Source organism: Chenopodium quinoa, unplaced genomic scaffold (assembly GCF_001683475.1).
Source record: "Chenopodium quinoa cultivar QQ74 unplaced genomic scaffold, ASM168347v1, whole genome shotgun sequence".
Lineage (NCBI taxonomy): Eukaryota > Viridiplantae > Streptophyta > Magnoliopsida > Caryophyllales > Amaranthaceae > Chenopodium > Chenopodium quinoa.
Window position 1 is genome coordinate 6,913,991 of NW_018744304.1, and position 13,711 is coordinate 6,927,701.

At 37.2% G+C, this 13,711-nt stretch overlaps 1 protein-coding gene across 1 annotated transcript; it reads right to left on the reverse strand.

Moving 5' to 3' along the window:
* Positions 1 to 6,765: 6,765 nt before the first annotated feature.
* LOC110695772 (IQ domain-containing protein IQM3-like) lies at positions 6,766 to 12,912 on the reverse strand. Its single transcript, XM_021873006.1, has 9 exons — positions 12,393 to 12,912; positions 12,145 to 12,253; positions 11,876 to 11,941; positions 11,692 to 11,780; positions 10,967 to 11,054; positions 10,717 to 10,866; positions 10,509 to 10,601; positions 7,931 to 8,032; positions 6,766 to 7,714 (listed from the first exon to the last, which is right to left on the reverse strand). The coding sequence occupies exons 1-9, from the start codon at positions 12,623 to 12,625 to the stop codon at positions 7,259 to 7,261; spliced, it is 1,386 nt and encodes a 461-aa protein (XP_021728698.1). The 5' UTR covers positions 12,626 to 12,912; the 3' UTR covers positions 6,766 to 7,258.
* Positions 12,913 to 13,711: the final 799 nt, after the last annotated feature.

The window sequence follows — 13,711 nt, forward strand, 5'->3', positions numbered from 1 at the left end:
ATTTATACTCTAACCCTAGTTAACTATACAGGTAATAACTGATTTAACCTTAATTCACATTTCCCTCCAACTGTAAATACCCATTTCCCTCTTAAATCGATTCCCTTAATTTTCCCCCAATTTTCCCCCTTTTATGAACCCTAATTTTTTCAATTCCAATTACTCTGTCGAATTTGTGCAAATCCCCAATTGAATGAGCATGTCGACTTTGCGTTCTTCTTCCTCCTCTTTGAAACCAGTAACCATGGAAGATAGGATAGGTTGGGTGAAGCTTGTTCGATGTCACCGTGTTCCCCCCAAAATCGCTACTGTGAAGGTCTCTGCGAAGAATCCTCAAAGATTATTCTTCAAGTGCAGGAGTTGTGATTTTTTTTCTTGGTTAAAGGAAGAGGACATAATTAGACATGGTGCTACTGAAATTGGGGCTGAACAAGGTGGTGTTGTTGCTATTATTGGGAGGCTTGATGAATTGGTTAATTTCATCAAAGTGATTGTGACAGTAACTCTTATTATGTATTTCATTTTGTTTTACGTTGCGATGTAATGTAGTTTGGTTATGGTTATGTTTGAAGAAGGAATGTAATGTATCCCTTTATTAATGAATAAAATTCCCATTTCTATCAATGGTTGTTTGATCTGTGTCCAAAATAGCATTTCTTGAACAACATATTCATATACTTCAAAGAGCAAAATAGCATTGAAGGAATTTAAGGCATAACAAGTAGTACATATATTCCATATACTTCAAAGACCATAACTATCTGATTTCAAACAATTCTGTCCAAAATAGCATTGCATTAAGACTAATACATGTCCAAAAAAGATACCACGGTGCCACTGTCATCTAATACATGCCCAAAAAAAAAAACTAGACTATTGAGATGAATATGACATGATCAAACAGGTTGTGATGCTGAAACTCCTGTTCTTGCCTTCTTAGTCCTTGGGACATCCTTATGGACTGTGAGGAATTAGCATCATTTGTAGGGTCTGGTTGGCTTGCTGAAACCACTTTTTCCTTCCTCTTTGTTTGCTTCTTGGCCTGAGCACCTGATTCATGACCCAATGCAGTCTTCTCCTTCACAGTCAAGCCACCTTAGCAAGTTTGTGAGTTATGCCCAAACTGTTGGCATTTACCACATCTGACAGTCCTAGATCTCTTGCCTTTAGCTTGCTCTCCTTCTTCTCTTCTTCTGTTTCTAGCAGGCCTTCCAATCCCTCTTGCCATAGCTGGTGGGGCTAATTCTGGGTACTGAGTTTTAAGCCACTGTTCTACATCAGGTACAGCCTTGATAGAGTTGCCATAAGTGAGCTTATACCTTCTGATTGAGTACCACTCACTAATATATTGTCTGGGGTCATCATTAGCATGTAGTATGGCCCTCATTGCATGTTTGCAAGGCAGGCCTGACAGTTGCCATGCATTACAGGCACAAGTCAGTTCCTTAAGGCTCACATGAAGAACTAACTTGCCATCCAAAACCTCATACTCACCCTCTCCAGATTTTAGGCACTTACAACTCCTTGACTCATGGCTTATCACTTGCATCCTTTTCAGGATGTTAGGACAGATATCATCCACCCATCCCTCACAATTCTCCCTTCTTGTTTCCATCCTCACCATTGTTAGCCTCCTAATTCCTGCAATGAGTTCATAGAACAAGTACATAAGTGGAATGAAATTCAATGAGAAAATTAACCTTCTTGAATTGTAACAAGTACCTTCAAGGAGAGTCAACACTGGTCTGTATCTATCAACTCCTAAAGTGGAATTGAAGGTTTACACAAAGTTAGACTTGTTTGTATCACACTTGATTCCTGGATTGAATGCATGTTTTGACCAAGTTGATTGTGGTCCAACTTTTGATAGCCATACAAGTGCATTCTTATTAGCTTTTTTTAGGCCTTCCATTGCTTTTTTGAATGTAAATGGGTTGTAAGCCCCCTGCTTTCCAAAATAGTTGGAACATCAAAAGTCCAGGGAACTGTACTTTAAAATTCTTCACCAAATGCTTACAACAATACCTTCTTCCCACTTTTGGCCACAACTCATTCAAGGCAACATCAATACCCTGAACATCAAACATGAACCAGTGTTAGGACAGATGTCAAATTCTTATTTCAATAATGAACAAAATAGGACAGTCAACAATTAAGAAACTCATACCTTTTGCCTGTCACTCATTATGCACCATGCATCACCCCTGCCTAAGTCTTTTAGAGCATTCTTGAGGTGCTAAATGAAAATTTTCCAGCTATCACTGTCTTCTTTTCCCACTATTGCCCATGCTACTGGAAATATCTCATTATTTCCATCTAAGGCAACTGCAGAGAGTAACACTCCCCCATAATTACCCTTCAGATGAGCCCCATCTACTCCAATTAGGCTTCTACATCCAGCTGTCAACCCATCTAAACAAGCCTTGAAGCATATGAAAATGCTACTGAACTGAATTGGCCTCTCTGGACTTGGTTTTGTCCATGAACAGTGAGCAACAGAGCCTGGGTTTAATTCCTTGAGTACATCACAGTATGTGGGAAAATCCTTGTATGACACATCATGGCCACCATGAATGTCAATCAATGCTTGTGTTCTGACCTTGTACAAGGTACTGAGAGCCATATAAACTCCATATTCTGAAATAGCAAATCATTAAGAGACTTGGCAGGGATATCATTATTTTCCCTGATGTCTTCCAACAACACTCTCTTAGCCCATCTAACATTCACCATGTTATTTCTGGAGTTCAGCCCTTGGCATGTATGTTCTGGGTTGTGAATGGTTTTGATGGCCCATGTTGTACCATCTGCAAGAACTGATGCATGTAACTTCCAGCCACAATGCACATCTGAACATCTAGCACAATACCTTAAGTTGCTAGCATAGTCCACAATTACAGCAAACCCACATTGGATGCAATAATCTCTAACAACATCCCTAAGATGTTTCTTATCAGTGAACAATTGCCACTCTTTAAGCACAATCTTCCCAAATCCCTCATCTTTGTACACTACACCATTGTTATATAACCTGGTCAAGTAATTATCTTCATCCTTCTCACACTCAAAATCAGGATCCTCATAACTATCTTCAATCTTAGGCACATCATCATCTTTCTCAAATATCTCTTCTTCTTCAACACTCTCATCATTTGTCTCAGGTTCCATGTAATCATCTGGGTTGTATGTGTCATCTGCATCATCACCCTCACCATCCTCATCATTGAGCAAAAGCAAACTTTTATTCTCATTGTCCTCTCCTAAATTAATAGACACTTCTCCCCCTCCCATATTATTCACATCAATTTCCCCTCCACTAGTGCTTGTGCTGATCATAATGCCTCTCCTTATAGCAGTGCTCCTAGGAAGTCTTCTACTGTTATCCCCACCAGCACCCATATTGTTCACATCACTATCCCCTCCACTAGTGCTAGGGATGATCACAATGCCTCTCCTTTTTGCAGTTGTCCTAGGCAGTCTTCTCTGAAAAAAGGCTGAGACTCTAGAAGAGGTAGAAGAGACTCCAGTACCAAACTCTCCCACATTATTCAAGGGTTGTATAATTGTTTGAGATGATGGTTGGGGTTGTGAATTCTGGATTATCAATTCAGTTGGTGCTTGGTACTCATGGACTTGGTTAGTATCAGCTTGGTCACTTTGTTGAGGTTGCCATGGGGTAGGGGTGATGGTGAACCAAGACTCTAGTGGATTAACCCTCCCCCTCCCTCTACCACTTTTTGTCCTTCCACCTCTCCCCCTCCCCCTCCCTCTACCTCTCCCAGTTTCAATACTAGACAGTGTTGGAATCTGTCTCCCAATCCCAGCTTGTGTTTCATTCTCTCTCTGAAGCTCAGTTTGTGTTTGAATCTCTCTGTCAATCACATTTTGTGTTTTAATCTTTCTCTCAAGCTCATTTTGTGCTTCAATCTCTCTTTGAATCTGATTTTGTGTTTCAATCTCTCTCTGAATCTGATTTTGTGTTTCAATATCTATCTCAATCTCAGTTTGTGTTTGTGTTCCCAATTTCTCCCCTTCCTTTACCAGACCCTCTGCCTCTACCCCTTTCTTTACCAGATCCTCTTCCTCTCCCCCTACCCCTTCCTGTCCCTCTACCCCCTCTTTTCCCTCTCACCCTGTCTATATCCATCTCTTCTTATAGTCTAATCTCAAGATCAAGCCAAGTTTCATCTGGATCATAGTTTTGAAACTCAGTTTCAACTACTTGTTTACTACCTAACCCTTGAACATACTTATCAAATTCATCCTTAGACACCACTGCTGCTTCAACCAATTCAGGGACTTTGTTCTTCCTAGGGGTCATTTTTTTGCTAGCAGTAGCAGTAGCCTTAGACACCACTTTAGCTTGGTCAGGTTCAACAATTGGATTCTTTCCCTTAACAAGTAATCTAGCTGCAGCAACAACCTTAGTGTCCTTAAGACCATCCCCTACCCATATATAAATCTCTTTCTTCTCAGGCAAGTTTACAAACATTTTCATCAAATCACTATCACTCTGAAGACTCACATGTTTCATTTTGTACACATAGGAAAATGTGGGATTTAGGGATGTTTCAACATTACTTTCTTTTTCTTTTTCCCAATACTCCACAATAAGGTCTATCAAATTCACCTTATCTGTATCATCAACCACAATAGACACATCTACACCCCTATATTGAAACTGAAGTACTATTTTTTCAACCATTCTGCAACAAACACACAAATAAACAACAAATAATCACTAATCATTACTTGGCTAAGAATAATAACCTTCACAAAAAGCACATCATAAACAACAACCTTTACAACACAATCATGCAATTCTAACACATAAATCAGAGACAATATCAACTCCATCAATTTATACTAACAACAAGCAATATTTAACAATCCAGCATTTACACATTGATTATCACAACCCATAAACAGAGCACAATATAATGCGAAGCAAAATTCGACACATACCTGACTTCAACTCTCACTATTAGCAGTGTAAAGCTTCAAAAGATCGAACTTTGTTCACTAACCAACAATCGTCGATAAATTTCCACCCTAAAACCAATCGCAATTCCTCGCAAATTATCTAAAACTCCTCCAAAATTTACCTCGATTAATCGCTTTAACCCAGACAAAATTTTATACTAAAAAATACCCAAAACCCAGAAATTTCAAGTCCTAAATTTTTCGAACTGAATCAAAGTTGAAGAATTCATCATTCTCTCTCTTCTAATGTTCGAACTAAGTAAATTGAATCAAATTCGATGCCTTTTGATTAGACAGAAGTGGTTGGAGGGAAATAAATGGGGGCAATTATGTAACTTCAGTTTTTTTTTTTTAAAACAGCCTTAACCATGGTTAGGGTGAGGATTAAGATTTTACCATTAGCTTAGCAATATAAATTGAGGTTTACCATAGACATTTTAAAAAAGTAGTGTTTACCACTGAGAAAAGCAATAAGTTAAGGTTTACAATTGAGAATTTCCCAAAAAAAAGAGTTTAAACTTGCCAGCTTCAAATAAGGAGTTCCCTTGCTCCTTCTCCGAGGAACAAACAACTACATCACCTGGATTATCCATAGAGGATGTATAGAAGGTGGAAAATACTCTCATCATTGAAATGATCGAGAAGATGAAAAGAAATAAAGGCTAGAAATAACTCCATATTGAGACTCAAACTACACTAAGAAACTCCACAAAGCACTGAAACAACAAACATGAGGAAACTTCCCCCCAAGCCCAGCCGCTCAACAACTACTACAAATCAAAAGCTCACAGAACCACTAAAACATGAAACTCGATCAACACTCTAAAACAATCCCCAAAACCAAATACCCAAGATAAGATATGAAGCAGGGGATACAACCTAGAAAGGAATTAGAAGAACAAAGAGGGGAAAAAAAACAAGGACAGAGAAGGAAAAACAAGAACATACACAACCTAAACCAAAGGACTATGCAGTGAATCCTACTCCATATATGGGTTTTTTTTATGCCGGGTGAAGCTGCTTTTTTTTTTGTTGTTGATTGGCAAGTTACAGATATCAAATATAGATCCCTCAAAAAAAAATGTCAAAGATTGTGTGATTATACTGCAACTAAGAAAAATCAGTCATTGATCAACATCCAACAACCCTCATTTAAGTCATTGGTGATCAAGAATACCACATAGTGTACGCTTGATCGCCAAGACACCAAAGACAAGAAACCAAAGCAAGAACGAAATATATAATTAGATACACTTGGTTTTAAATAGAAAAACCCTAGCCTCCTTTTCTCTCTTCTCTTCTCCATTGTCAATTTTAAAGGGGTTTCCATCGGATTTCATCCGTGGAAAGCCCCAATCTTTATTTTCTTTTAACCTTTTTGTTTTAGGTTACAATAATGTCTCCCTCGAAAGAAAGGGTTTATCTCCTTCGAAAGACAAGGTTTTATTTGTGCTTAATTTGGTCTCCAGTTATGCGGGGCTACTATTGATTATGGCTCGAATTCGGGTTACGGAATCAGTACAAGAATTTACTTTCTTACAAAATTGTGAAGCGACGACGGATCCACTCAAAAAGTTGTATGAGACAACGAATCGAGAATATGCCGAATTGTTATATTTATGTATTTGGATTCTTAGCCTTTCCCCGATTAATTCTTGTTTGATTTTGTTAAATTCGTTTTCATTATCGTTCATTGTTAATTGTAGATGCCGTATGGCTTATTAATGAAATTCAGTGTCCTTTAGGACTTCTTTCAAAAAAAAAAAAAAGACAAGAAACCAAAGCAGCAACACAATTTATATGATCATATCTCGTGGTACAAAATAGATCACATAGTACTACAGAAATCAGTAACAAAATCCAACTATATGATAGATGGCTTACATAACACTAAAATACATATACACCAGAAAGCACAATAAGGCTTAAGGGGAAATGATATTAGTGTTCCAAAATTTAACAATCCCATACAAACTCTAATTTCATGAGAGCAAGCGGAAGTACAACTTAAAGGGATTAACAAGATCATTTATCTTGCCGAAAACATGTAAAGCAATTGTTAGATAAAATAAATCCACAACATGAACATGACGTTCAGAACCCCCTGGACTGCTAAGCAGGACGAAATTTCCAAGCTTTTATCTTTCTTAGTGAAAATAAGTTTTCCTTCTGGAAGACTTTTTTCTTGTTCCTGTTGTTTTGGGTGGTTGTGCATGGATTAAGTACAAAACTTCTCACGATTCCAACGATCAGAGAAGTATTTCTAGAATGATGATCACGGCATAGAAGGAGCAAAGCCAGCTCCATGCCTGTGTGGTGAAGGAGGAGGCAGCCCTCTGGGAGAAAGTTCAGTAAATTCCAGTGCTTGGAATCTGAGTTCTAAGGGATAATCAGCAATACATCCAATCCTAGGGCCAGCCCCAGTTGACCAGGTCCTCGATAGTTGATGTCCCAGTTCATATGTATTCATCTTTTTGGAATTGATCCTTTCGAGTATTGCTTCTTTGGGAACCTCTGTTCTTGGACTTTGAAGACCGCCAGACAAAGTTCTCCTGTATTCATTTCGGGATTCAGCCTGCTCCGGCATAGAAGGTTCTTGTTTCACACTTTCTTCATTGCTTATAGAAGAAATATCACTGTCAAGTACTTCAAAAGCTGATGTTTCAATTTTGGTCACACTACTGGATTGATTGTTCCCATAACTAGAGTAGTCCTCATCTGGTCGCTTAATCTACAAGTAGAATATGCAAAATTTAGGAATTGCTAATGTCAACATTTCAAAGAGTAACCTTTCCATTCGATCCATTTTTTCATCAGAGCCAGAGGTTATTTCCAAGTTTGGCCAATATCATTAATCACACATCGCTTTGTTTAAGCCAGGATATAAGATGTTAATTAGTTCTCTACACATCCAAGAAGAGTGGGAGGAAAAGAACCACCAACTTACCTCAACTTCACTGAGGTCTATGCCATTATCCTTTAAAACTGAAAGAAAGGCGTCAAGGCGGTCATCAGATGGACGGTAATGTCCACTGTATGCTGAGATGGACTGCAAAATAAGGTTGAATAAAAATTAGATTTCAGAAAAGGATTAGAATTACAAAGTGAATGTACTGTTAAAGAATGACTTGAATGAATTTAGATCCTCAATAACAAACATATTTTAACTAAGGAATTCAAATCATCAACAGTAATATGCTTCTCTGCTTCGCTAAGGCAGGAACCATACTAAATGTGTGCTACAAGCCAGATGATAGCACAAGAAATTTCCTGGGCACAAACACAGAAATGAGCACACCTTGAATCCTACGGAGGTCATTGGTCAGTAGTCATTCATTCAAATCCGAGAGGAACACATGGTTTATAGGTTTCAAAGATATACAAGTAATTCTCATTTACTTCAGCAGCAAATAAATAGAGTTCAAAAATTACGAATATGGAAAATATGCCTGCAATCTTTGAACTATACGCTCATTAATTTTTAACAATATGTGCATTCAGGATCAGGATGTGCACGATGGTCCCATGTCCATGATATAACAATTGCATTGCAACACTTTATCGAGAGTGACATAAGACTTTGAAACCAGCAAAGAAGCAAACAAAGACCATACCAGTACCAGTGATTGGAGGGGAGCAAAGATCTATAATCAATACTGTAAAGAATAGGGTGCAGTGCAGGGGAAGTGTTCTAGTGCTTCATCTTCAATATTTAGATAATAAGATCCTTTCTACATCTTTCAACTAAGAGTATAAGAGATCCTGCAACATCAACCTAATTTCTGGGTTCATTTCAGGCCTTGGGGTTGGTCACCCTATGAAATGCCTAGCTGGCATTAACACTGTATATCTATATTGGACTTATTATGTCTTTTGTCAGGTGTTAGATTCAGAGTAAGCAAGTATATAAGGGGTAGAGTGGCTTTGGTAACTTGAAGTCCACTAATATCATAGTGAGGTAATGATGGTAGTGCTTTCCCTTTAGAAACCGATATCCCGAGCATAAGGCCCTGAAACTTTGAATAAACTTCTGCAAAACCATTAAAATTCCTATGTTGGCTCCATTACTATACTCATGATTTCACTTGTAAGCTAATTCAATGTGTGTGATGTGTCTCTCTTTTCCTACAGAAAGATAGGTTCTTCAATGAGGACATTACATGGAAAAGAAAGGGCCATTTTCCTACAAGATCTTCCCATTTGTTCCATGTTCTCCTTGATGATGCTTCTTGTGTGACTGAGGGTGACCGGGTGTTGTGTACAGTAGGGATGGCAATGGGACGGGTTGGATGCGGTCATGCGGATGATGGTACCTCCAAAATCTTCAATCCCACAAGATAAACAATTCCAGAATTTAAGGTGTTTTAAACTTTGTAGAATACCTTTTGATGTGAAGACAAAAGTTTGGATCTTTATTCTTATAGAGAATTCATTCACATAATTATTCATGAGCATGTAATCTATCTCATTAAATTCCCATTTGTGCTTATTTGGCCTTCGCATGGAGGTCCAAAGTGCCTACTAACATAAAGTATGGAATAGCTTTAAAAAGTAAATAATATTATACACAAAACATCCGACAAGGACACAAGGTTCCCTCTCAAAACATATCTACTTTGACAGAGGTGAAACAGCACATGCTTTGATTTGTTTTTTCATTGTGAGGAAGCTCAAAGAGTGAGGAGATGTTTGGGTATGAGTGGAGAATTTCAGCTATGTCTTTATTTTCACATGCAAACCCTTTGTTCAGTGTAGCTTGTGCTTTAAACTATGAAGTGTGCCTGTATAAAAATTGTGAGACCCCCCCACCCCCCCACCCTCCCTCTCTTTTTCACCTGCCAGAACCAAGTTACAAAGCAGATCCAACAGGATACGCATCAAAACCTCAATAGTTTTGCAAAAATTGTGCCCAGGTAGCACAAATGTTCTCTATATTACTCAAACACTTATGTAATGATTCAGATTACATTGGAGAAATGATTGTCTTTCTTCTATTCTAATTCACATTCTAAAGTTTGGTGGAGAATGTAGCGTATAGTTTGGGCATACATAACAAATAAATTGATAACTCAGCAAACTATCTAAAAAGTTTTTTTTTTTAGAAGATCAAACAAAGCTTGAAAGACACAAGTAATTAATCTGGAAATTTCCTTCAAGAAGAGGAGTTAAAAACCCAAAAGTCAAGAGAAGAACAAACATGCCAAGGGTTGGACACCCATGCAGCTTTGCTTCTGGCACCCAACACATATTTGCGTTACAGTGGCAGTCGCATGCGCTCACATTGCAGAGAACCAAGCTTCAAACTATCCTACACGCCCGTGCACACAAACTACAAGCCTATAATTCTACCCATGATGTAAATAAAGTGAGTCAACATTAACACACAATTTATTATTTGAAGATTAACAATATCTTAAAAAAAAAAGACAGGACAAAAGACCGGAATACCTCAGAAAACTGTTCTAACATGAACTACAGACTGGAATAATAAAGTGATGGAAATCCATCAAGAATGTAAACTTTACCTTGAGAGTACCATGTTCCACAACAAATCGTCCAGCGGCTACAGTAGCTCCTCCAGCTAAGAAGCTAGAATGATGAAATTTTCCTTTCTTTTTCTGCAATAAGCTTGGAAGGTGTCAGTGGTCGTGAATACCCAAAACAAAAACAAGAATAAAATAAATTAAAGACAATCCTTTGCTATTGAGTTCTCTAGCCTCTAGGAGATCTTACCTCACCAGCATACAATTTCTTGCAGGTGCTCATAACAAATATCCATTTAGTAATCTCTGATGTTTTCTTCCTTGTTTCGAGCAACTCCCTAGTGACTTTGTGGATGATTTTCCCCTCAGAAAAAATGTACTCGTAATGTTCTCTCTCTTGCTGCAAATACCAAATAAATTCAATAACAGACATAAGAGGATTAACACTATAAAAGATAAAAGTGCTTCCACTAGTGAACTTTATTAACATTAGTGCATACAGGTCCAAGATACTGGATGCATTGCTCACGTAAATCCGATCTGGGACATGTTTTGAGATCTAAATCCTTTCCATCTCCGACATCCAGCCTACAAAAACACAGTAACCAACATGAATCCTAACCCATTCTTTCAATGTATCAAAGGCATAAAATCTAACAACACTGTTTGAGCAATCCTAGCCTCCTGTAGTACACATGATACTCATGATCAATTAATTTTGAAATCATACGAAATCTATGATTAAGCTATGTCATATTCATGGGATGTTTCCTCATTGCCAAACAGAATAACCAACATAAGACACACTAAAAGCAAGACAAGCAAAAGACAGTTCATGGGATGTCAACAACATCAAATGTAGTTCCTAAGGGATCAATAGTTTTCCCCTTATTCAGCAGAAAAAAGTGTTCCAACTCAACCAATTTCTAAGCATATACAAACAGATGGCTTCCAGATTCCGATAATTAAGTAAGCCATTCAGAGCACAGAGAACCCAACCCTTACACTCGCGTATCAGCCCCTCACCAGACCCTGTAAGACGCGATGCCCATAAACACCATATTCCAATTGTATCATAACATGGCATAGAAAAACAATGTACATCCAATAATCATTATTAATATACATTTTCATCTACAAAGATATCCCAAAAGAACACAATCCCAAATCTAATTCCCGGAAAAAGGCGCTATATAACAGAATTATTCCAGACTCAGATGCTTACCAATAGAAAAATGGTTGACCAGAATTTGCTTTACACCATTCATTATAATAAAGATGCAAAGTATGTCCATAACGATGCCTTGGATCAATCTATAACACAGTACAAAATCAATAATTTGGTCAAAAAATTTCCAAAAAAAAAATTCAATAGAAAAAACAAGAGCAAAAAAAGTGTTGAAAATTACAGCTTCAATCCAATGCTGAAAAGCCAACTTCTGCGCTTTAGAGTCCTGAGACAAACCTTTACCCACCTATTTACATAAAACACCCAAATTCAAACACCACTCCAAAATTTCATCTCAATTACAGTCGTTTTTCTTCGACTGAAAAAGGAAAATGATATAAACAGCCCTTAACAACCGCAAAAAGTAATTTACTCACTGACCGACACTTGTCGTAAATTAAACAAAATTACGAATGCGAGAGAAACAACAAAAAAAGAGTGGATGAAAACCTTGGAAGCAATCAAACTAACTCTATTCCAACGAGACGCCGCCGATTCAGGAAAGTTAAAGAAGGAGATTGTACTATGGTTTAACCTAGCGTAGTCAATCGCTTGCCACCTACCAAAAAAAAAAACCGCCATTAATATCACACTCGCAACAAAAATAACTAACAATCACAAAATGCAATATTGTCGGGAAAAATGTCTTATCGTTTATCGTTGCAAATAATATGTAACGGAGGTAGTAATAATTATACCAGAGTTCTTCGGCGACAACGGCGGTATCAGCTAATCTACGACGAGTACGATAACTCCGGTAAACCTTCTGAACCTTCAACGCAGCACCAACGCTAGAACTCACCGGAGATGGTTCATCCAACGAGTCAACCCAGCTTTGACTCGGTGGTAACTCGGTCTCTAGGTTGCATTTTCGACGGTTTGTGAAGGTAAATTGCGTCGCATTTCTTGTACTCAGAGTGTCAACCTCCATTTTCGCCCTTTTTTTTATTTTTTTTTTACTTTTTTTTGTGAGTGGAAGAGAGAGAAAGGAGATTATCGGAATATATGGAGGAAGAAGGAGGAGAGAGAATATAAAAATATTAAATAAGGGTGGGTTGGTTTGCCGGAAATGCTGACGTGGAAATTTCGTAATTTTATAAAAATTAAAATTGAATTAATAGCAGTTATTATAAACAGGTTGGCAGTTTCGTAGTGGTTAGTTGTAGACTTGTTAGTCGCGCGTGTTTATTTTATGAATACAAATAATAATTAAATAATATTATAAATAGAATATCTAGTTTAATAAATTAAATTAAATTAAATTTGGATTGGTTGACTCGTCTGTGATATGGTCCAGCAAAGATTTTTAGATTTGACTTGGCTTCTTCTTGTTTTTTTTCGTTTGGATTATGTTATAAAAAAGTATGAATATAATTTGTTAAATTTTTTGTAATTTTGTCTTAATTTATTGACTTGGATGACTTGGAATGAATGAATGGGTGGGTGAGATTTGCGTGACTTGGAAAAGTTGGAAGGAAAAGAGTAGGAATTAGGGAATATTATGAATTTAATTGTAAGTTAAAAGATGTCATCAACCTAATACCATTGTAAAGTAATGGAATTATACCTTTGGATAACATTTTGAATTAGTTTCTGTATTTTAACCATATGCTATAATTAATTAAATTATTGGAGTTTAATATTAAAATTTGAGACAATAAGTACGAATATTAGTGTCATTGGATTTATAAAAAGAAAAAAAAAAATTTAACTTCATTCGTTCCTATTTGTTGGTTGAGTTTGGAATTTGTTCGCGAGACAAAAATGGGTAAATGATAACTAAGAATTGTAGGAAGTAGTATTAGATGAGTAAATGGTGGAACTTTGACCTCTCAAGCAAGACATAAGGATTTTAAGTTCACCTTTTCTTACGTATGTCATGGTTGGTTGTTAACCATTTGATCACAAATATTTAACAGACTCGTAATTTTCAATATACCTACTTTTTTTTCATGTTTCACTTCGTATGTGTTGTGAGTAATTGCGTTAAAGTTTATAAAGGCTAGAGCAAGAACAA